This window comes from Carassius auratus, chromosome 26, assembly GCF_003368295.1.
Source record: "Carassius auratus strain Wakin chromosome 26, ASM336829v1, whole genome shotgun sequence".
Classification (NCBI taxonomy): Eukaryota; Metazoa; Chordata; class Actinopteri; order Cypriniformes; family Cyprinidae; genus Carassius; species Carassius auratus.
In genome coordinates this window covers 6,337,491-6,363,260 of record NC_039268.1, presented here as the reverse complement: position 1 = coordinate 6,363,260, position 25,770 = coordinate 6,337,491, and the positions used below count along the sequence as shown (strand labels likewise).

Below are 25,770 nucleotides of genomic sequence, written 5' to 3'. Positions count from 1 at the left end.
AACCTATAGGCCTATATACAAACACAATTTCTATTTTGATATATTTTTAAATAAATATATCATTGATCTGGATACTGAAGATCTCACCTGTGTCCAGGTCTGAGGCATACAGGCGAGCCACAGGTGTGTTCATCTCTGTGTTTTCGAACACAGTGAAGGTGTATGGGTCAGAGGTGAACTGTGGAGCGTTGTCATTGACATCTTCGACTGTGATTTCAACTTCTGCTTCACAATAGCGTCCACCTCCATCCAGAGCACGCACCTTCATCTTGTGCGCCTCCTCTTCTTCACGGTCAAGAGGGAGCAGAGTTTTTAATTCACCTGAAAAAAAAAAAAAAAAAAAACACTTTACACTGCGTCCTAACAAGAATGTCATAAGAGATAACAGGATAATTAGGCCAATTTTAGCCCCGATTCACCCCTTACGACAATCTTAGGATGCTTCGATTATCGTAAAATAATCTGATCAAATATTCCTGCCATGTGTGGTGTGTTAAGACCGCTCTCCTCTGCTCGGAAGAACGTTGGGACCGCTCCGATCTCAAATCGGGATATCCAACATGTTGGATTTATTTGGCCCGATATCTTCTCGTGTGTGGTGTCCCCCGAGGACAAACAATCACGCAGCCTGTGGACTGTGGCGTGTAGCCAATCAGAAAGCGAGGTGACGAGGCGGTGAGGAAGTACCGGGAAACAAAATCAAAACAGCCGGCGTATATAATATAACAAATACAAATAAAGTCGATGGGCATAACTACATCCACAACTGCAGTCCACCAGAGTACATGGAAACGAATATATGAACGTTTATTTCAACGGATATTAATCTGTGTAGTACGTATTAACATTTCTATGAGATAAAACAACAACTAACTCCATATCATGATGTAGCAAGTATAGTCCATGCTCGCGTTGTCTCTACCTCTTTGACCATCGCTTTTCTTGTTTTTCTTATGTTTTATTTCCGTTAAAAACAAAGCACAAACTATGGCCATTGCATCCTCTTCGTCCTCCATGATTGTTTACTCTGAAGTCACGTTTGATCTCGAGGGATTTTGCGAGATTTCCCGTCTGACCTGGGAATGCTCGGGAGTCAAATCGGTTCGTGTGTGATGTGTTGATATTGCCGTGTGGCTGTACACCACACACTGAATGACCAAAACTGTTAGACCCGTGATTTTTTATCGCCGTGTGTGGGGTCTCTCAGGTTTGGAAAATCGTCCGACAATTTTAAAATCGTTCCGTGTGAACAAGGCCTAACCCATTAATTAATTAGCAATTTCTGTGATTATATGTAAACTCTACTTCAAAGGATCCCGCACACACAATCAGTTTATTGCTCTCTCATTCTTCATTTCTGAAAAGCTTCTTTATGTATATTTATTACAGTTGTCGCTTTCTAAAAAGTCCCAAATTCACTCCCCATCAATCACTTTGAACATCAGCTGGCACTGCACTAATGAGCAAGACACAATCCAATTCCGCTTTAATCAATCTCATCTGTCAAGTCTAGTCAAGTCAAGTCAACAGGACACTAAATACGCCCTCAAAAAAAAAAAAAAAAAAAAAGCACAGCGAGAGAACGAGAAAGTCATCTTGTAAATGATCTGACCTAATAATAATTTCAGCAAGCATAAGCTAAGTTTCATTGGAGCAGTAACTGATTTAAAACTGCCATTTTGTGTGCCAGCTGTTTGGTGTCGACCTCTTAGCTGAAGCGCATCTCAAGGAGAAATGAATGCAGTGTCCAAAATTTCCCCCTCGTGGGAATCTAAATTCATCCTTGTGCTGAGCGGCTTTAAAAATTTTTTGAAAAGATTAAAGAGGAGAGGGTTAGTGAGAAATGAGAGAAATAGCAAAGGAGAATAAAATGCAGTCGGCATGTGGGCTGCATGGAGAGTGAGCTGAGAAAAGAAGCAAAGGGAAAGTCACCCTAAGAAAAGCAGCCGCCAGCTTTCAGGGGTCTGGCTGGCTCGCACGAGAGCACACTTGGCATTGCTAACTTGCAATAATGGAACTCTTCTTTTCCATGACGGAACGAAAGGAAAAAATTCTCTGTGCACATTAAACCCACACAGAAGAACAGTAGTGCTCCTTCAGATTGCGAGCCAGAATTCCCTGCCGTCACACTTGTGAGTAGCGCCTTTACAATAGCTTTTGTGTTGTAGCTGTGTGATGCTGTCACAAACCCACTATTGATTTCTGCTCTCTTTCCGCCTGGAACTGATGTTTAATTCACACAGTTGAGAGACAGATGATCTGAGTTAATAGCTGAAGTAGGGCAACACTTGAAATGCTTTATTAAATATTTTGTGTGAATAAAACAGGCAAGTAAAAAAAAATGAGACGAACAATACTGGGAACAGAATTCCACGGTATTCACTGTAAAAACTGTAATAAAAGCCCAAGGCTGTACACGCTTCCCTGGAATTATACAAGTAATTGAATTAAAAATCATTATGGTTTTAAATGGGATGTGTATTTGACTGCGGGCAAAAGTAAATGATGTTGAAAATGTTCTGTTTGTATGAAGCATATTTTTGTCTGGCTGTTGAGACAATGGTCTTAGCTCGTTCAATGTTTTAGAAAGAATGATCATCAAGCTTGCATTTATTTCATTAAATATTTAGTAGAAACAGCAATATTAATGTGAATAAAGCAAAATATTATTAAAACATTGAAATAATGATTTTCTATTTTAATACATTTTAAAATGTAATGGCAAAGCCGAATTGTTCAGTAGCCATTACTGAGAAAAAATTCTTATTATCAGTGTAGATAGATACTTTCAATATTTTGTGGAAACAGTGATACATCTTCTTTCAGGATTCTTTAATGAATGTAAAATTCAAAAGAAAATGATTTATTTTAAATAGAAATCAGTTGAAACATTATAAATGCTTTTACTGTCAGTTTTGATCAATTTAATGATTTCGTGTTGAACAGCATAAATTAATCTTTCTGACTGCAAACTGTTCAACATTAGTGTTTGTGTGTGTATTAATGCTGTCAAACGATTAATTGCATCCAAAATAAAGGTTTTGTTTACATAATACATGTGTGTGTACTGTGTATATTTATTACGTATATATAAATGCACACACATGCATGTATATATCTAAGAAAAAAAGTTTATATTTTAAATTTATATAAGGTAAATTGTATTATATGAATATAAATATACAAGCAAATATTTTTGGAATTATATATATATATATATATATATATATATATATATATATATATATATACACACACACACACACACATAATATATGTACACACTACACACATATATTATGTAAACAGAAACTTTTATTTTATATACTATATACTAATATAAAATATATATATCTTTACAAATACTAAATACTAATGCGTACCTGTCTCAGAGTCGATGCTAAAGTGCTCTGATCCGGCCCCGAGCAGCTCGTAGGAGATCTGTGCATTGGAACGGATGTCAGCATCTGTGGCAGAGACCTGCAGGATAAGCCTACCAGCAGGGGAATCCTCTGGAATGCTTTCCATATAGAATGTCTGTAAAGACCAGAAAGGGAGGCATGTGAAAAGTAGAAGTGACTTCACAAATGCAATGACAGGGCCAAAAAAAAGAGAGAAATTAAAGTAAAGAGAAAGGAGATTGTTGGTAATTGTGACCCCAAATTGAAAAAAAGCGCTAAAAGAATTTCACCGCAGGAGTTCTATTAAATTAACATTATTCAAAAAGGAACACAATATGTAAAAGAAGCACATTAGCCCTCACAAAACCCCTTCACAGCGCAAAATCACTCTCTTTGTTTCTTAAATGCTGCATTTCACATAAGGACCTTTTCAAATCCCTCCTGACATTCTCTCTTTCTCTCCAAGTCTCGTCCCATTTAGCATGCACAGCGGGAAGGCTGCACCTTCCCCTTAACTGACAGAATCAGACTACATGACATTTTGCTGCAATGCACTTCCCACACACACATACACACAAAACTAACATTCATACCTTCTCACAAATTGGGCTGTTGTCATTGGCATCCAAGACCTTGACTTCAACAACAGCCTTGGCTGTGAAGGTCCCGTCAGTGGCCGTAATGTTCAGCAAGTAATTGTCCTTCTCCTCCCTGTCGAGAGGCTTCCGCACCGAGACCTTCCACTCGCCTTGAGTATGCTCAATGCCAAACTGCCCCAACGGGTCTCCACCTTTAAGAAAGCACACATGAGAAACGTCAGTCAAACTAATGTGAATGGCAGATGAAAATTACAATTCATCTGTGTGGTTTCCTGTTGTAAGTGCAGTAGCTACAGTAACGGCTCAATTTAAAACTGCTTAAATTTGACAAGTTATTGTGAGATATCTGTGCCATATATACTCCACGGCATTCATGAAGCTTTACTTCTTGTTTGCTTGGACTACACAATATTAACATAAAGCGTCTATGTAAATAAATGGCTGTGTGACTTGTTATGCCAATTTCTGTCATCACTCTACGATCAGGCGAAGACGAGTGGATGTAATGAGACCGTTCTCTGCCAGAAAGTGCTCATCTCATCTCACGCTTGGCATCAATGTTCATGTTAATTAATTATCACCAGAGCTGAAACATTCTTGCTTTGTTTCAAAAGTGTCATTGGAAAAATTATCCAGTTTCCTATTTATAATCTCTTGACAATTTTATAGCACATCATAGGATATTTTGCTTTAGCTGTAAGTGGTTTCCCAAAAAAAATATTCATTGTTGGTACTATAAATTATTTTATCATAAATATGTGAAGTTGAACTATTCCATCAAATACAACTGAAATGACAATGGTGGCATGTAACAGCTGAAATTAAACTAGAAGTACAAAATCAACATAAGACTTACCTGTGATAAAGTAGTTGATTTGCTTGTTACTTTCCTCTGTGTCCAGGTCTGTAGTGCTAAGAATGGCAATGACTCCGCCAGGTGGGTCATCTTCGCTTACTGTGCCCTTATAGATCTCTGCTGTGAACCTTGGTGGGTTGTCATTCACATCTACCACTGTGACATCCACCTTGGTACTAGCAATCAGCTGGACTTTGTCTCCACGGTCAGTGGCTAAGACTGAAACCGCATACTTGTTTTTCTTCTCACGGTCAAGTTCCTTTAATGTGGTAATCCATCCAGTTTCACTGTTAATGGCAAACAATTCTGAAATGTCTCTTGTCTCTTGATTGGGATCAAGATTGTAAACCACATGGCCATTAGTGCCCGAGTCCAAGTCTGTGGCCTTTACCTGTATAACAGAGGTGCCACCTGGGAGATTCTCCACAACGAAGGCTTCATAAGGGTTTGACTCAAAGAGCGGTCGATTATCATTGACATCCTTGACTTGGATACTGATGTCCACAGCAGAGACAACTTTGTTACCATCATATTCGCTTTGTGCTTGTAGGGTTAGCTGATACCATTTGGTGCTCTCATGGTCAAGCTTCTTCTCTAGCTTCAAAGATCCTGAGCTGGGGTCAACCACAAATACCTCATCTTGGTTGCTCTCAAGAGTATTCCCTTTCACCAGGCTGTAAAAGACTGGCAGATCACTTTCGGCCTGAATTACATCTATTTCTGAACCAATAGGAAGATCTTCATCAATGGCAAACCTGTAGTGGGACTCTATGAACTTTGGCACCGGGACCTCGGGAACTAGAATTCTGACATAAACGGGAACAACAGAGGACTTGGCAGGATTTCCGCCATCTTTTGCTCGTACAATAAATGTGTAGAGCTGGTTCTCCAATCCAATGAGGCTTTCCTTTGTTACAATGACACCACTAAACTGGTGGATTTCGAAATTCTCCTCATCATTGTCTGCATCTCCTTCAATAGAATAGGTGATGTCTGCATTACTACCTTCATCCATGTCGGAAGCTGCAATCTTAAGAATGGCTGTTCCTCTTGGCAGGTCAGAAGCAACATTAACTCTGTAATCAGCAGCTCTGAACTGCGGGGCATTATCATTGATATCAGTTAAGATCACATTTACAGTGCAGAAGCCAACTTTGCCACCACCATCTTTAGCAATCAAAGAAATTGGAATTACTTTTTCCAGTGCATTCTCTCGGTCAAGACTCTCCAAAGTGAAGATCTCTCCATTTTCAGAGACTGAGAACTTGTCTTTTGCAATGTCATTGACTATATGATAAGTGAGTCTTCCATATGCACCAGAGTCCTCATCTGTTGCTTGAGCGTCAGCTACCAAAGTTCCAACTGGTGAGTTCTCCAGAAGCTCAACCACATAATCCACCTGGTTGAATGTAGGATTGTGGAAGTTGGCACTAATAACATTGACCTTGACAATAGCTGAACTTCTGAATACACCATCTGATACAGACACATTGATGTTGTAGAGGGACTCCATATGGGGTTTCCGGTGGTTTGATATGACTATAGCCCCAGTGTTTGGATCCATTGCAAAGTTTTGCCCCTCATTTCCAGATATAATTGAGAATTCAAGTTTACCACTATCTGAGTTGTCAGCATCAGAAGCCTGAACCTGGGTGACAAAGTGGCCACGAAGTGCCAGTTCACTAACCGTAGCTTCATAGACATTCTGTGAGAACACTGGAGTGTTGTCATTAAGATCTGTTACATCAATTAACACAATGACCTCAGTGGAAAGGGCAGGTACTCCACCATCAACTGCTCTAATTATCAGCTTATGTGAAGGTTTTTCTTCATGGTCAAGCATCTGAGTAGTCCAGATCGTGCCCGTGTCACGATCAATGCTAAAGTAATTAGAGCTCTTATCTTTATCTTCAACAATCTGATAAAAGAGCACTTGGTTGTTACCAGTATCAGCATCTGTAGCTAATAGTTGTAATACGGACGTGCCGATCACTGATGCTTCTGAAAGACTTGCATTGTACAGTTTGCAGTGGAACACAGGTGGGTTGTCATTAACGTCTTCCAAGATTACATCAACAAAGACTTCAGCTTTGGCACCGGTTAGTGAGTCGGTGGCCCTTACACTGAGTTTATAGGCTGGGTGGGTCTCGAAATCCAAAGGCTTTACAACCTGAATGACGCCAGTATTGAAGTTGATGGAGAACTGATTTAGAGGGTCCCCCTCTGTGATTGTGTACACTATTCTAGGGCCTTCAGAGTCATTAGCCTGGATATGTACAACAGGTGTCAGTAATGGTATGTTCTCTGGGATCTCCAGACTGTAGAAGGCTTTCTCAAACACAGGCATTGCTTTGTTTACAACCATTATTGGCACTTCAACAGATGAGGAAAGTGCTGGTTCACCTCCATCTCTGGCTACAATGGTGATTACAAATTCAGTGTCAAGGGAGTCTCTCTCAAGCTTCTTTGTTAGTGAGATTTCACCGTCCATGCTGATCTGAACAAACTCATTTAGCTCCTGCAGATGGTAGCTGATCTCAGCATTTCTGTCAACATCTGCATCAACCGCAGTCACTTTTGTGATGATGTGACCCACTTCTGTGTCAACCTGCACCAGTGCCTGATAGGGTAAATTGACAAACACCGGCGGGTTGTCATTGACATCCTCGATTACCACTGTTACAATGACATGGGATATGTCAGTTGACTTGTCCTCTCTGGTCACCTCCACCACAATGTTAAATATGCCTTGCTCTTCTCGATCAAAGGGTATGCCTGTGGAGGAGAGTACTCCTGAAGTACGGCTTATTGTGAACCTCTTATCAGGGTTCAGAATGGTATAAAACAAAGGTTCACTGACTTGGTTTCCCACTGCAACTATTACAGCTAAAGTCTTCTTCTCTAGGGAATTTTCTGGTACAGAGGCCTTGTATGTTTCTTGGGTGAACCTCAAAGTACTATCCTTATTCTCTCTGACATTTATTTTTACCAAAGCTGTTTTAGAAAACCTGCCATCAGACACCCTTACTCTGAGCTCATACCTGCTTCTAAGCTGAGTGACATTTTGAATAGTGATAACCCCTGTGACTGGGTCCATTTGAAACTTCTCTCCAATATTGCCTTCGACAATAGAGTAAAAGAGCCTTGAATTTGGCCCTGAGTCTGCATCTGTGGCATTGACTGTGATCACTTCCACTCCTTTGTAAGTTGGCACTAAGACTGTGGTTTCATATAGATCTTGGTTGAACTGAGGCGGGCAGTCATTGACGTCCAGGATCTCAATAGTCACGTTAGCAGCCTTCTCTGCAAAATGACGGGGGATTCCCATGTCGTGGACTTGGACAGAAAAGCGAAACACAGATCTTTGCTCGTAATCCAATTCACTGATGGTTCGGATAGCACCAGTACTAGAGTCTATGGCAAAGTAATTATGGGCAAATGGCTCAACAATCTGATAGACCAGTCTAGAGTTAGCATCATGGTCAGTGTCTAAAGCACGGATGACAAGTGGTGTGCTGTCTTTGGTGAGGACTACACTGTTCACTGGAGAAGACTCGCTGACCATTCCAGTGAACTCATCTTGAATAAATATAGGTGCATTATCATTCTCATCCTTCAAGTGAATCAGTAGAGTAGTGTTACTAGCCAGACCTGCCATGTTGGTTCCCTGAATGGTTAGTTTGTAAGATGGAATAGTCTCGTAATCCAGAACTGAATGGGTCACAACCACTCCAGAGTTGGGGTTAATGTCAAATGCTCCATTCATATTTCCATCTTTGATCTGATAGAACACAGATGATTGGCTGTTGGCATTAACTAGACTCACAAAGGCTCCAGGCAGAGCGGTTTCGCTGACTTCAGCAGAAAACTCATTCTCTTCAAATTTAGGGATGGCATTGTCAGAAATAGTGACAGTTATGTCCACAGCAGCAGTAGCACTAAGTGGTGGTGTGCCTTTGTCAGAGGCTTTCACAGTTAGCTCAAATCGGTTCTTGCTGCTACGGTCCAGCTCCTTTGCCACAGTGATGGTGCCCAGGATAGGATCAATAGCAAATGTATTGGCCACATTTCCTAGGAAGGAATATGACAAATATACATCAAACACTTGCTAAAAGGATTAGATTTTATATTTCAGAACTCTTTAGAACTTGTTAATTTAAATATTTGGTGTCAAACTGCTTTAAAGAATAAATTTAATTTAAGAAAATCATGGATGCATTTACTTAAAGTTAAAACTTACATTCATTTTGTTTGTTTTGCTTTATCTATAATGAACATTTGAGTTTGTCAAAGACAGTAAGCATCTAATCAGATGCTCAAGTGCAAGTCAGTATGACTTGAACAATGTTTGCTGTCTCTCTCTCGCTCTCACACACACACACACACATAGTACTGTACATTTCAATTAGCTTCTGTAATCTCAGACATTTCAAATATGTGCATTCTCAAAAGGCCACTTGGCGTCATATCTGTGCTATATTCTGCTTTCAAAACTCGCAGTTTGGTGGACTGCAGGACCCTTGGCTGCCACATTCAATATCTCCCACATTTTTAACTCTAAGTGGCCAGCATTTGCCACTCTTGTGGAACTCTTAGCAATATCCCGTGTTAAAAGAAATAGCTAAAGACAGGATAAGCTTATATACTTTGTCTGTTTCTTATTACTATTGGCTTTCCCATGTTCAGACATTTCATACATCATATGTCTGCAATATGTAGTTTCCTGGACAAAGCTGATAAAAGTCGAGAGCAGTCAAATCAATCAGATGGATTACCTGACTCGATGCTATAGATGATCTCAGCATTCTGCCCTTTGTCTTTGTCAAGAGCAGAGACCTGAAGCACTGCAGAGCCAATTGCAGCAGACTCAAACACACGACCCACATACGGTGAACCGGAGAACCACGGTGCATTGTCATTGGTGTCTTGCACATTTACAATCACACGCACCAGGTTCCGCTTCACAGGAATGTCCTGATCTCGTACCTGCAGTGTGGAGGGCAGAGGAAGGGGTATATAAAGAGCAATTCTCCAGTAATTTCAACACTTTAGTTATGAGCTTATATGAAACAAATAAAACACTTTACATTCAGGAGATTCACCTCTGTGTCGATTGAATTAAAGAGAAAACAAACTGGCAGGATAGTTTATGGTGAAGGGTGGCTGAATGGCTAACATTTTCAAATCAGATATAAAAATCAATTGGACCAATGATGCTGTAAAGCAGGTAGCAGACCACATGATCTTACCATGACGGTTAGCGTATGTTGGTGCATGGTTTCATGGTCTAGTCTCTCTGCAGTGTACAACACGCCAGTTCCAGGATCTAGTCTGAACTTGCGTAGACTGAATGGGTCAGTGCTACTGAGGAGGGTGTAGGTTAGCTTGTTCTTCTCATCCTGGTCTGTAGCTGTAATCTGTAACACCTCTGTGTCAGGCAGGGTATCTTCAGGGACATTCACTTCATACTTAGACTTAGAGAACTGGGGGCGATGATTGTTGGTGTCTATCACTTTAATAAGAACCTGTAAAAACAAACAATAAGTAAACAAATAAGGCCTTGTTTAATGATCTAGTTACAGTGGGACAATTTCTGTAAATGAATAATTATAGCAAGTACGTTTCAGGTTAAATTGTAAGTGTATTACTATGATGACATGATTGGTATTCTATAATGAATGGTTAAAAACATACACTTAACAAATAAAATATCTGGCTAATAACAATAAAAAGAAAAGAAAACAGAGCAAGAGAATGAATCAATAAATCAACGTATCAATGCTCTTAAAAGATCCATTAAAACACCCACATACAACCTGCTTAGTAAAACTCTGGAACATAACTGTTAATTTACAAAAGAGAGAAAGATCAGCAGGTCAGTAAGGACAGGCCAGTTTAACAACCATCTAGTGATTAATGAGGTTGACTAGAAAGCTTGTCTATATTTAATTATGCGTTACTGCAAAGTATTTCAAAAGGATGAATTAAAAGACAAAACCTCACATCTCTCTGCCTGTCAGCTCAGGTAAACCCTCACAGGTAAGCTGTGTGTCTAAATTCATTCTCTTTAAAGCTCCGCCGCCAGAGCCATCAAAGCACTGCTTTTGTAACAAATGAATTGCTTTCAACAATATATTTCTAGACAATTACTCCTTGACTTCAGATAACCTGCTGTGAGTAAGGTTATGAATAATCTGCAGGTCTCCGTTTGTTTGTGAGGACTGTGATGGTTGAGTGCAATGTTAACTGAAGTGTTAACCAGACTATACATAGACTAGTCAATTAAAAAAAAAAAAAATGCACTTCATGACACTGAACTTATGTTTGTCATCTTAGACCTCGGGGGTTTAGATCTCGTATCACAGCTGCTTTGATATTAACCACATCAAACCTGTAATAATCTAAATGCCTGGTTACTTATGACAATATCAGCAAATGATCAGCAATGAATGTTAAAAACCCAGCATGATTCAAATGAGCTCTGATAACACTGCATGTTGACATTTTCTTTGGTTACAAATTATTGTATTGTGAATGCACAAAGATCTGCTTTATAAGTCCTACAGTGAGTGAAATGCCAAAGTTATTCCACTGCATACTTATGAGTGTTTTGACTCTTTAGCAATTCTCAAAACACACACTTCTCGTGCATAGGCTGATGCGGTAATATCATTTATGAGTTGTATTCTGAGATAAAAAATAAAAAAAAAACACCTGTTCATACATTTATAATATATATTTTAGGTGAGAATAAGTGAGTGGACATGAAGCTTCACACTCAACACAACCAAAGCAGTTAGAATTGATGTGTAAAATGAGTGTGTGCTTAAATAATCTGTCTTCATACGATCAGAAATGCTTTCTAAAAGCCAGAATAGAGAACAAAGAGGGTGAAATGGATTGTATAGTTAAAATTAGACATGCATGCCATCAGGGGGCGCTGTTTTATATAAAACAAACAAAAGCTTACAGTTTCGTGGATCCACTGATTGAAAACAGAATCCTCACAAATGGATCGGCCACATATGTGTCCCACTAGACTAGTCACACATGTTTTCAAGTGATTGGCGGGGAGAGAATATGTGGGACAGTTCTGGTATATCACAGAGTTATGACTGAATGAATTACCTAGCAGCATCCATAAAATATGCATCATCTAGAAAGCCTTATACTTTATTTGCATCACATTTGCATCATATTTACAAATATCCGAGTTTCTCATATACCCTAAACTTGAGATGAGTGACTGTGCTACACCTATGTGTCATATGCAAATAAATATAAAACAATAAAACCTTATTAATGTATTATACATGTACACATAATCCTGACTGATAATATTCAATACATTTCTGAGGGCTCAATTAGAGAAAAAGCAGGTCTTTTAAATAAGCAGGTCTTCTGGCATTTCTCAGTGCGGTCACTCTGTTGTACATGTTTTAATGTTTTCAAATGCAATTTATTTCTATGATGACAAATCTGAATTTTTCGGTGTCACATGATTCTTCAGAAATTGGTTTAATATGATGATTTGGTGCTGATTTTTATATATATATATATATATATATATATATATATATATATATATATATATATATATATATATATATATATATTAAACAATGAAAAAGCCTTGACTGGCACTTTTGATCAATTTAATGCATCCTTGTGAAATAAAAGTATATATATTTTTTTACCTTTTTTTTTTTCATCTGACCGACTTACAAATATATATATATATATATATATATATATATATATAAACTTAAATATATATATAAAAAATTAGAATAATGTATTTTTGATGTCTTATATATAATAGTTGTAATAGTTGTTCATGAAACATCATTGCTGTCAAAAACTTATTTCTCTTTGGAACATATATTTCTCAACCATGTTAGACAAATACAGCCAAAAATAACATTTTTAAAAATCTTAGCTGTTAGCTGCCACTTGTTCTCAGCTCAAGATTAGCCCATGTGGGTGTGTGAGTGTGGGCAACACTCACACTTGTCCTGACAGCATCAGCACGTCCCCTGTCCCTGAAGAACATGTTTGGTTTTATCGAATGCCAAAGGTCAGGGAAGAGAAATCTTTGCCTTTTTTTCTCTCTCTTCTCTTGCCTTCTTTCTCACACCTTACCCTGGAGACGTGCCATCTGGCCCTGGCAGCCTGGCTTTTTTTTTTTGTAATTCATGCCAGCACAGACAGTCAACTGAAAGCACCGGTGTATATAGATGAAGCTAGTAGCTTGTATTTGTTTATATCCTGCCTGCTTTCGATGATGCTTTAGAATCAGCACGACAGGCTCCATGGCTGTAATGTAAATGTATGGGAAAAAACTCAAAGGAGCTTCACTAATGTCTAACACACACAGAGAAGAAGGACAGATGGAGGGATTCGAGAGGAAGTGGTGAGTGAGGGAGTGATTAAAGCAAAAGATCAGAGAGTGTGAATGACAGATGAAGAAGGATGCGCGTGTGAAAGACAGAAACGGAGAAAGATGAGGAACAGAAGTGAGGCACAAGGAGCAAGAGCAAGAGCAAGAGAGCAAGAAAAGCAGAAAGGACTGTAACACTATATGAAAATGAGCTCTGTATGTGTGAAGGTGATATGTATATATATACACATACATCAGATGATCCCTGAGGGGGGCTATTCCAGAAGCTAGCAGCCTATTATTGAAGAGAAATTCCTGCTATAAACTCCTACCACTTACACTAGGCATGCAAACACATTACCTCCCACACATGGACAGCCGATAGACTGAGTTAAAACATCTCAGATGCAATAATATATTTGCATATATATATATATATGGGCAACAGCAACATGGAACATACCAAAGTGCTACTTTTAGCAAGAGATGTAATTTTAATTGCATTTTCAAATTGGTCACATTTTAGGCTTTTTGAAAATTGTTTCGTTTTGCAGCTGTAATCCAATTTGCTCAGCCGATCTCTAATACTTGACCCTCGTGGCTGCCTCAATGCCTTGTTTGTCTCAAGCAGGGTTTTACTGAATCACAAGCATGCACATACCTTGAAAACTCTCTTATGTAATTACATGCACACTATTTATTGGATTTAACATCTTTATTGTGCCAGGGACTTAGGTACGTGTGGTGTACACAGTTATTGGGTCAGTACTTTTTTCAGCAAACTGATACTTTTATTCAGCAAGGATGCGTTAAATTGACCAAAGTCATAGTAAAATAATTGAAAATGTTACAACAACAACAAAAAAAGTTCACATTCGCACAGTGATTTTCACGTAGAGCTTTGAGTTATCCAGTCTTTTTCGGCTAAGGAAAAACTAAATGATGGATATTGTTCTCAAGAGCGCTCCCTCAAAAGAAATCACAGGCAGAAATGGGCACGGTTCACCCAGATCACCATATTTCTTTGTATGTGACATGTCTTATGGAAAATGACTTTGGCACAGTCGCAAACACACCGAGTTGCCACACATTCTCCCAGAAGGCCTAAAATAGGATTACACCCAGCATACATTTTCCTCCCCCTCTGCATTCTTTTCTTCCCTTCCAAAATAATCATAATCCCTCATTGCCTGTCTGAAATGTGGTGCTTTTGTTGAGATTGGGGTGAAAGAGAGATACAAAAAAAGTGTGGAGATAAATGGCAAAAACAATGAAAATAGAGCATGGAGAAGGTCTGGCAAGCCCATGTGGAATACACATGACTTTGATTTAAACAAAGATATGCGGCTTCACGAGGAGGAGAGAGCTAATCGCTTCAGGAGAGGGTTACTAGACATACAAAGGCAAAAGCAGAGCCTGAATTCAGATTTGTGATTAAAAATGTGTGTTAGTCGGGTTGCAAGGGTAACAAATTCATACAAATAAATAAAATCCCCTCCTTGTCAGCTATAATTTGTTCAAGACTGTGTTTTCTTTCAAACACAACTGGCGCATGACATTGTTGCAGATATACTCGTTGGATCGCATGCTAAAATTGACTTTGGCTTTGAGAAGCACTTGTTTTGGAACAGCTGCATCAAAATACAACAAGGCTCCAAACTCATTAGTTGGTCAATGAAGAAATTAAAAATGAAACAAGTTTCAAACAGGTTATATTACCCCATCTATCTTTCTCTTGCTTTGTAAGGCCAGATGAAAGCCTGCAGGCGTGCGCTTAAAATCATCTCTTTAACGTTTTAACCCTTTAACGTGTACGATCACACTGGTGTGATCAGTCTTGGCTGGTTCCTGAAGCATAAGATCATGATTAGAACTTTCAGTGCATTATCTGCTTGCGGACGCGCTGAGCGCTTGTCATATTATAACAAATATCCAGTGTTTTCAACCATATAATGCTTATTTTAGGTTTCAGACATTTACCGTATTTTCCGCACTATAATCCGCACTGGACTATAAGGCGCACATTCAATGAATGGCCTATTTTAGAACTGTTCTCATATATAGGGCACACCTATATGGAGCTGTGCTAAAGGGAATGTAAACATTTTGACAGAGCGCCTTGATCCATATATAAGGTGCTTCGTATTATAAGGTGCACTGTCGTTTTTTTTTTAAATTAAAGGCTTTTAAGTGCGCCTGAAAGTGCGGAAAATACGGTAGATACACATAAGTACTAGCAAAACCATACATTTACAGCTTGCAAAATACATGCTGATGTCTATGGAAACGGCAATAATGATCCTTACAAATATTATCTGACGACATCTTTTTATTGATATCATATACAGATTGTGTCGGTAACTATAAAGTTTGATACGGCTCTTCTCCCAGTATACTGGTGACCTACTGTAACGTGTTTCAGGAGGAGAGGATGAATTTGCGTGTTGTAAATCCCACAGCTCGGTCGATATAAAAGAGTTTAAAATACCAAATATATTTACTTGCACATATTTCAGAATCGGAATATCAGATATTTCATATTAAAGTGAGCATGTTTCTGAACATTTTGAATAAAACAGGAAAATGAAATAAAAGCGATCCATGTGTTATACAGGCTGCATTGTAACAATACAAGCATGACGCATCGCCATGGAAACAGTAATCTATAATCTAAAATAACGGTTGCCTAAAACAAACCTCACACTGGGGGCTGAGCTAAAATATTTTTAAATATAAAAGGGTTAAGGGCAAATATTTGCCTGATTTGTTCGTTTTGCCTCGTTTTCTTGCTAGCACCTGCCTTAGCATTTACAGAGGTATTTGAAAGTGTTGAGTATAAACTGACTTTTGTCATTACTAATTAGCCAACAGACTGAAAACTCATGTCATGGTGGTCTAATGTAGTGAAGATGCCTGCAAAAGAAAAACAACCTGCCTTTCCTAGTCTATAAGCCCTTTCACACATACAGACGTTTCCGGAAAATTACTGGTAAATTTCCATAAAGAGGTCATGTGTGAACAGGATCTTTTAAAAAAATACCGGTAAATTCGTTCAGGAAATTTAACGGTATGAGAAGTTGTAACATTACCAGTAAATTCGGAATTCTGCTGTGTGTGAACGCAGAAGGAAAATTACCGGTAGGAGCACGTAAGAGTTCAGAACGCGGTGACGTAAGACGTCTTCCAATCATCAAGCATTCACCCAATGTTTAAGAAAATAAAATAAATGTCATCCATCCAACTGAAGCGACAGTGAAATTAAGGCGCTTCCTATTATCCGGTAGGATGAAGTAGCCTAATTTGTCGTCATCTGAGAGAAACTGTTAGTGATGCAGTAACATATGATAAAATAACTGTTAACTGTCGCCGACAAAGTCAGGTCATCAATAAACTGAAAACATTGTGTCTTAATATCTAAAAAATAAACGACCATCACAAACGAAGTAGTATTGGGAGTATTTCTTGTTCCCATTATGACTTTTGTCCGTCTATTTGGGGGTTCTGCTACTCCACAAATCTTGTAGGCCTAGCTCTACGTGGATCTCAACCCGCGGCACGGCATGAAATCACACGCTGCCCACCATGCCGAACACAATAAATAATAAAAACAATAACTTTAAGTTTTACAACTTAATTTTACAACTTAATTTTAATTTTAGTTTTTACATAGGGAAAAACAGATAGGGCACAAACGAGAAGTCGGAGCAGTGAAGAAGAGTGCTTGACATTCGGCTTCAACTTTCGGTTTGCCCCGCAACTCACTTGAGGATGTTCAGCACGTCTTTTTTTCCAATTCTCCCAAAACAGCTCATACTACTGTTTGGAGCAGTTTTTGATCGTTAAACAGGCATATAGGCTAAGTTTTTTTTTTTTAAGCGGCCAGCACAGAGAGAGAGTTTACATAGCCTATGTTTAGCCTTCTCAAATCATCACGAATTGTCTAAAATAAAATCTACAGATATAAAACAGTTCAAGCATAACGATGTTTTAACGTTGAACCCAGATGCGCGCTATATGTATATTTTGTGCGGAGAACGCAAGATAAAGCACGCTTTTTTTGGGACATAGGTGCCAGCGCGATCATGATATAACAAAGAAATATAAAATAAAGAAATATAAAATAAAGAAAACAAACATGCTTTCTGCCGTCTCATCTTGAACAGGAGAGCTTACAAAATACCGAAACACAGCGAATACATGCCTCACAGACATGATAAATATATCTATAGAAAGCTTTTAATTACTACTTAACGAAATAATAAAAACAAACAACAAAAAAATCTAAATACAATCATAATCCGTTTAGGAGGCGCATCTAATGAGGAGTCAGGCAACTTCATCCTTGGGGCACAGACTCAGAAAACACTAGTCTATTAGTAAATAATTCAAATATATTTTTACTATTTCCCTCTGTCACATTCATGGTAATTTTTCCGGTGCTTTGGGACATATTTTGAACTCAATTTATACGCACAACATGTTTATCTGCGCTGATAGACTATTTGATATGAATTTGGATCAGGCTACATTTGTGAATGCACCTTTTCTGCAAAGTGCGTCTTACAGACTGCAATTTACAATCGCAACTTCATTGTGCTATTAATCCTTTCAATCCGATTTTCACTAAATTGGTCAGCTCCAGACAGCATCGGGTGTTTTATTAATGGGGAGTATAATTATTCAAAACAGTCATCTATTACGATGTCTCTGTAACAAAAGCAGTTACATGAATAATAAATTTAAAAAAAAAATTAAACCATAAACAGAAATACTGAACACGTATTACCCTCCGTGTTTAAAAATACAAGCGCAGCTGTTTAGAGATTAATTACGTCACAGAATTTACCGGTATTTTGGAATGGATGTGTGAATGGTGCTTTTCTGGAAAAAAGACGGAATGTCGTTGACTGTGTGAACAGCGCATTTTTGAATTTACCTGTAAAGTCGTTCTGGTAATTTTACAGAACTTTACTGGTATTACTGTGTGAAAGAGGCTTATAGGAATAGTTAGACCAGTACTGAGACACCTGGAAAATGTTAAAACAATCAATAAATTCTGAAACGTAATAGGAGTTTTATTTATAGTATCAGTTAGAACAAAATGATCAGGTCATGTTTCACCACAAAAAATAAAATACAAAAAAAAAAAAAAAATAATATATATATATATATATATATATATATATATATATATATATATATATATATATATATATATATATATATTCTGAATTAAATTTGTATTATAATAATATTTAAGATTTTACAAAAAGAAAATATGTCAAAGAATCTGACAAAAATATATCTCATTTATTATGAATGATACTATTACATAACTACAGACATTATAGTAATAAATACTTTTTCAGTCACTGTAAGGACCAATTCTCTCGATTAAATAGTTGCTTATTATCATTCATATTACTAGCATTTTGGCTGTTTATTAGCACTTACAAAGCACACATTAATGCCTTAGTCTCATTGACCATACTTTAGATCCCTTAAGGTTCTATCTCATTCCTAAACTTAACAACTAGCTTACTTACTATTAATTAGCAGCCAATTAGGAGTTTATAGGCAAAAGTAAGAGTTAATAGTTAGTTAATAGTGAGAACTGGTCACAGAACTTAATTCTGTAATAACATTTTCTGAATGTTTTTTCTTTTTTTTTTTTTGCAAAACTTATAAATTCTCTCCCTTTGATTATGGAGGAAACAAAAACTATACTTTTTTAATATTCACCCAAAAGCTCATCTGTTGTTTACAAAAATCTTATATCAGTTTTTGTTGTGGGGGACTAAGAGTAGATCAGCTGACTGATCTAGAACACTGATGTTTCCCATCAAAGCCTCAGTCTTCAAAGGTCAACAAATTCAACTGAACCTCAAGCAGTAATGGTTATTACACATCCACATGATAAACCCAACGCAAAAATGTCAACAACCACAAAAATGGCCAAAGCCAGATGCAGGGCACTGAAATCTGCACTCTGTGCCCTGTGAATGTGACAACTGTAACTGATTTGACTTGAAAGGTTTTAGGGCCCAACAATGGCTTTAGCTAAGCAGGGCTGATCGAGAGAGGCTTTGAAGAGCTGCAGCGCAAAGACTCACAGTGTCGTGTCACTGTCTTTGTGTTTGGAAATTTTGTCAATAAGAGGGAGGGAGAGTTGGATGGTGGGGGCTTCGGCTCAGGATATTCGTGGCGGTTAATTTTGCATAGAGGAATGTATGTGTGCGGTGGTATCATTGGTCACAGTGGTCTGCTTGATCACAAGAGAGTTCCGACAGTGTTGCCTAAACATATACTGGGAGGAGGGTTGTGGAGCCGGTCACAATGCAGGCTCTGTTCGAGAGAGGGAGGGCACAAATACGGCCCTCAACCAGAGAGCCTGCTCTTCAGTGACCTCTTTAGGACCATATGAAAAGATTTATTCATGATCCAACAGGAAATCAGCACATAAACAGTGCAGCCTGTTTGGAGATGACAAAAAATGATGTAGAGACGACCAGGGGCAATGTGTTTTACACTTTCTGCCATATGCTGAGTAAAGCAAATGCAAAGTTTGAAACAAACTGACAGTAAGCCTGAAAACCTTACACAATCAACTTCATAATTATTGAAAGGTGTGGTAAATGTTCTCATGGGATACAAATATAACTGAATTAAAGAAAGAGTCAGACTGTCAGAGAAAGCCTAAATGAAAATGCAGAGAGCCAGACGGCTTCATCCTCCTCACACGCTCCAGGAATGAGACAATGGAAGATTCCAGGAACCCCAGCCAAAAACTCTCCGTCCGGCAGGCCAAGGAATGTCTGCCAGCATGTTGTGACGTGAGGTTTTTGAAGAACATTTAGGGACGCTTCAGACATCAAAAAATGTCTACAATAGCTAACCTGAATCTGACCAGAAAAAACTGCCTAAAGCTCGCTAGTTTGAACCTTTTTCCTAGTACAGCTTATAACCTGGCACACACAGAGCTTGTGCAGAATGGATCTACAAATAAACCTCAAAAAAATCATTGCAAAACATGTATTTGGATTAATGACTTTTGATTGACTCATCCAAATGAATAGCAAGATGTTGTGCTCCTTTTTTAATCCTGAAGTTTATTCAGGAAAGACCTTTGGGACCTACAGTGCCAGTGTAGCCATAGAAGGAAACTCAAATTGGAAAGTTGCAAATGCTTGGGTTGCTTTTCCTTCCTTGCGACCAGCGAAATATGCATGTACAAAAAAATCCAAGCCATTTTTGCCCCTCATAGTGATCTCAAAAAAGAATCCCAGGCCTCTATGGTGAACACACAATGCTCTGCTTCCATAAACACTTCATTAGCAATTCAATTACCTGCGTGCTGACAGATCTGTTGCCATCTGTTGCGTCCACCGTCAGGTTATAATGGGATTTCTGCTCTGCGTCCAGCGCTTGGGCCACAATCACTGTCCCACTCGCCTTCCCCACCTCAAATCGACTGTCAGAATTACCACCTGTTGAGAGGAGGTTTTCACCACAACCAAAATGGACAGGAAATTAGACGGCCATCATCACAAGTTAGGCAGTTGAAGACAGGAGCGAGAGAAAGAGAACGGCACAGGTGGCAAATGTCAGAGTGTCACGTTTGTGGATCCGCAGCAACTGTTTCACACTTTTTGTGTATGCTACTATAATGGCTGACTGGCATACATTCTCCCATACTGCTGCCTTAGTGTGTGAAAACCCAAAAGATAATACAGGGTCCACAATAAAAAAATGAGAAAAAATATTTGAATAATGTAGTTAAAAAAAAAAAAAAAAAAAAAAAAAAAAAAATATATATATATATATATATATATAGTGCAATTTGCAATTATTAGACAATATTAGTAGGTGGTGAAGAGGGCTAAATATTTAAATACTATGTCAGACTACTGAAGCTTTCGTTTCAAGAAACCAGACGTTTTTTTTTTTTTCATTTTTTCTTTAAATTAGGACTAAAACTAGAAAGCTTTCTTTAAGTTATTTCTATAAAGACAACTAATAGTTATGTCCCCCAAAATACATAAAATACATTCAATAATAATAATAAATAAAAAAAATCGTAATAATAGAGGTGCGCTCAAGATATTGTAAAAGCTGGAATAAAGTAATAGATTAAATATAGCAATATATGCAAATAAATATGCAGCATCTTTGACCTATACAGACTTAACCAGCATTTAAAATCTTTATTTGGCTTTTTTAGATAAGAGAAACGTCATGGCATTAAAAACAACAACAGTATTTCCAATGAATGCTTTCTGTATTTTCCATGAAAACACTGTTCATTTGATTTCTGCAATTGTGTGTGCATTTGCTATCATTAATTCGTAATATACAAATGTATAAGTCATCTTTCATTCTTTTTTATCTTGCCAGCAGCCACTGAATCACCAGCAGTATGTTTTTTTTCTTTCTTTTTTTCTGATTATATGACCAAACACAAATATAACGATAATAAAAACACCATACATGAAAGAAAATGAGAGCACTGGGCCTTCAAAGTGAACAACACTAAGTGCATAGGCTGGCAAGGAAAACAAGTGAGTCTTTATTTATCTCTTAGAGTGGACAGAGACAAATAATTTAGCTTTAATGACTTAAATGTAACTCTTTCATTGCCAGCTCATAAGCACTTGAAAGAGAAACAACACTTGGGACCTGGTGCAACCAATGTGAGACAGTCACAACAGCATGAGTACAAAAGCACATGACAGATCTCATAATGACCACGCACAGTAGAATTAGGAGATCTGCGGCAGATACCTTCTGCAGTGCAGTTCAGGTCGCAAGCCATCTGAACGATGTAAAACTGCTCTTTAGCCGCCATGTCCTCTTCCAAAGCCAAGAAGAGGAGCAAGGGACAAAAAAGAGGAGGAAAGCGGGAGGAGAGAAGCAGAGGAGACCAAACCATTCCAAAAGTAAGTAGTAGAAGAGAGAGAGAGAAAGTAAAAGTTGTCAGTGAAAGTTTGGTTAAAAGATAAAGGGACAGGAAGAGGATGCAAACTATTAAGTCATATTATGACAGTTCTATTGAGAAGATAAACACAAAGATAGAGGTTATTTCATGCAAAGAAACTTCCTCCAAAGAGATTCATTAGAAGATTTCATCATCTTAGATTGTTAAAAATCTATGAACTAACAAAGACAAATATTAAATTATGTGTACAGCATGTAAAGCATGTAAAGTCCAGCCAACACAACTTTCAAAATCTACTTCCACCGTACCTGTTATTTCAAACCAGACTGGTGTTTCCACAGATTCCATAGTGATGACCCCGACCATGTGTGCCACGGGGTCACTCTCCATGACAGAAAAGGTGTAAAATGGCTCGTCAAATGCCAGAGGGACTTCGCTCGGCTTCGGTTTGGAGATCCATTCAATGTGTAGACGGCAGGTGGATGATTTCTGGGGTCGACCATTATCCACTGCTTTGATCTGGTGGAGAAATGTTGAAAAGAATAGGTTAAATCAAATACAACTGCAATGTAAATTACAGTACGGCTTCGGAATTCATGGTTGGGGAAAAGAATAATTTGAGCAAATCTGTCAGCGATACCAAAAGTCACACTTCAAGCCCAATCAGGGAGAGATACTACTAAATGTGGGAAATACAGAATGCTACCAGAACACCTGTCACTGTGACTTTGGAAGGCAACAGATGTTAGGCAATGAAACAATGGGAGGTCTGGCAAAAAATGTCACTGGCCACATGGGCCAGCAGGAAGTTGACTTTACACTCGTAAAACTTCAATCAAAGGGACATTCAGGAAAAATGTAGTGTGTGTCAAATCTGAGAGCTCATAATAGCAGCCTCCTGAAACTCAAGCTAGTAAGCAAATACATTCGCAATAAAAAAGCATCGAGTTTTTCATTTCTTGCTATTTGCACATTTCTAATCTTTCAAAAAGAGCAAATACGAACTTACAGAGTATGTGGTATAGAAAAGTGAACATCCTCACCGTTAAGATATCATAATCTCCAGCAGAAGAAAACTTCTTAAAGGACACCATGCCAGTTTTGGGCTCAATGAAGAACTTTCCCTGTTCGTCTCCATCCTCGATGCTGTAGGAAATCTCAGCATTTGGCCCTTCATCTCGATCTGAAGCGATAACGCGGTACACAGGATCTCTCCTCAGTGCACGCTCTTTCTCTGGCTTTTCACGCTCGGGCAATTTGATTTTGTAGACTTTCTCCATAAACTGTGGTTTGTTGTCGTTCTCATCCAGGACTTTGACGATGACACGGACAGTGGTGGACTTAACCGGAATGCCTTGGTCAGATACGGTGATCTGTAACATAAGAATATTGAATGCAAATTATTTTAAAACTTTTCCAAATTAGTAATTATAAGAATATTTGAGTATACTTTAAAACAAAATATTATTTCCTAGTCTTTTTACTTAAAAATATTGCTCAATTCGGTCTCGCTGTTTCCTTGAAACTATTTTCACTCAAAAACTGTCACAAAATATTACAAACTACATCCCACATCAAACGATAGATGGATATGAATAGACAGAGAGATAGACAGATTATAGAGCGTACTCTTTAGACTAATTAGGTGCCTAGTTGTTCAGACAACCCCAGACTAGTTGGTTTTGAAAATACGTACCTTTGCACATCCCTTCTTAAAAGTTTGATTTGTCTGGGTAGAAAGCTTCAGGGGGCTGATAGAAAAGCCCGTAATCGAGGGGGCGGAAAGATTCATTCACTCAGTTCTAGTTTTCTTCTTTCCTTTCATGTCGAATAACCCCAAAACCCAAGAGAGCCGGTGTCATAATGAACATTTTCAATTAGGTGCACAGGACAATAATAGAACACACTCAAGAATATCTGACACAAGTGATTGAAAACCTTCATTATAGCGAGAGCTTCAATCAATCGCCGTTCAGAGGTAAAGAAAAATCTCCTGTTCAGTACACGGGGGCAAGTGTTCCTATCTAAGTCAATTGGCTGACAAAATTGAAGTAATTCCCCATGCGCTTAGCTGTCAAGCAATCTTTTCAAAGACGAGCGGCAAGGCGGGAAGGGTTTCCGGGGGTGAGAACAGACTGTTACGCATTTTTCCGTATGATTGTGGAATGAGGTTTTTTTTCTAGATAATTTCTCTTTTATGACATCTAATGAAAAATATGATCATGAATGCGATAACCAGACAGGTTACATAGCCTCAAAATAAATGTGATTTAGATTTTTCTCAAATATGGTCCAATCGGCTAATATGACTGTGCTGTTTGCAGACCTAGGAATGATTACCTCAAAAAGACGGTAGATCAGTTTAGTTCAGTTAAAAAAAGAATAGATCAAAAGTTCACAAAAATGCACACCAGTTTTAATAGAAAAGCACTTTTGTAAACAATATGAACAGTTATATGTACAGGAGCTGCTCCAAACAAGCAGAAGACAGCAGCATTAAGCAGACGCTGGTGGTTTGTTGAGCATATACTCATACTCAGAACGCCGTGTCCAATCTCAGCTGGTATCCGTTAACCAGCTCATTAATTTCCTCTGGATATCGTCAGATAATCTCGGAAAATGCCCGTTTGAGGCGGCTTAATGGTACGCTGGTGCATAAGGTGATGAATGCAAACACACACAGAGATGCAGACATGGACGCTCTTTCCTGCTAATGAACTCAGCAGACTTGTGTACCATTGAATGCAAAATACAAAACTACTGCAGTCAATGGCAAAAGAAAAACTAAAAAAACAACAACAACAAAACAGGCCAACACAGACATTAAAACGCATCTGTTCAACACTCTGTAAAAGCAGTCCAGCTTTTGGTGTGAACAGCAAGTAGACCTATAATGTGTATTTCTTTTCAAAGCTGTCCAGTGCCATCCAACTGTTGGCCAAACAGATTTAATTGAACAGGAAGACAAGGGACTCTGTCAGCTCCAAAAGTCCACTCTCCAGAGTTGAGCATGTGTTTGTGTGCCTGCAATGCACTGCTTTTTTAAAAACCACTTCCAGTAAATGGAAAGAATTCAGACAGTTGAAATTAAATTTCCAGTTCAATAAAAAATACAGTGTCTGCTTTGAACATCAATTATTTAACTAGATTTTTACTTTTTCTGTGGTGATTGCTCGAGTCAAATTGCCCACATGGTGAAAATCGAGCTTGACTGCTTTAAGTTACAGCACATCTCTTCTCAGCAAAAAGCGAGCGATTTGTCGTCTTACATGACAAATTTTTGCTTTTGAAAAAATCTTTTAGGTGAACTATTCTCTTTGATTTCTATGCACTGAGAATGTCTTACCATGTCAGTCATTAAAAAAAACTAAATGAACTTGGTAACCAAGCCAACCATGTTTGTTAAAGAGGTTCTGCTAACCGAATGAACAAACAGAAGGGGATGTGTTCAGAGTTCAGAGTTACGAAAAACGAAACGTGTTGGTTGAATGCTTCATTGAGTCATAAAACGCATATTAAAAAAATGTCTGTCTCTAAAATGGAGATAGTACTGTAAATGAATCAGTGACCAAATCTGAACAAATCTTTAGGTGAGATTC

At 38.2% G+C, this 25,770-nt stretch overlaps 1 protein-coding gene across 8 annotated transcripts in view; it reads right to left on the bottom strand.

Annotated features, from left to right (window-relative positions):
• LOC113044166 (protocadherin Fat 1-like) overlaps positions 1-25,770 on the bottom strand; it is an 88,078-nt gene that overhangs the window by 18,060 nt on the left and 44,248 nt on the right. For 6 of the 8 annotated variants that reach the window (XM_026203847.1, XM_026203846.1, XM_026203848.1 and 3 more), the window contains 10 exons: positions 23,215-23,544; positions 22,480-22,690; positions 22,018-22,086; positions 20,584-20,723; positions 10,106-10,381; positions 9,632-9,842; positions 4,857-8,927; positions 3,995-4,191; positions 3,384-3,537; positions 88-321 (listed from right to left, as the gene is read on the bottom strand). In XM_026203847.1, coding sequence (XP_026059632.1) covers positions 88-321; positions 3,384-3,537; positions 3,995-4,191; positions 4,857-8,927; positions 9,632-9,842; positions 10,106-10,381; positions 20,584-20,723; positions 22,018-22,086; positions 22,480-22,690; positions 23,215-23,544 — 5,893 coding nt within the window. The remainder of the gene's footprint in view (positions 1-87; positions 322-3,383; positions 3,538-3,994; positions 4,192-4,856; positions 8,928-9,631; positions 9,843-10,105; positions 10,382-20,583; positions 20,724-22,017; positions 22,087-22,479; positions 22,691-23,214; positions 23,545-25,770) is intronic. The other 2 variants (XM_026203850.1, XM_026203851.1) reach the window with 1 other exon arrangement.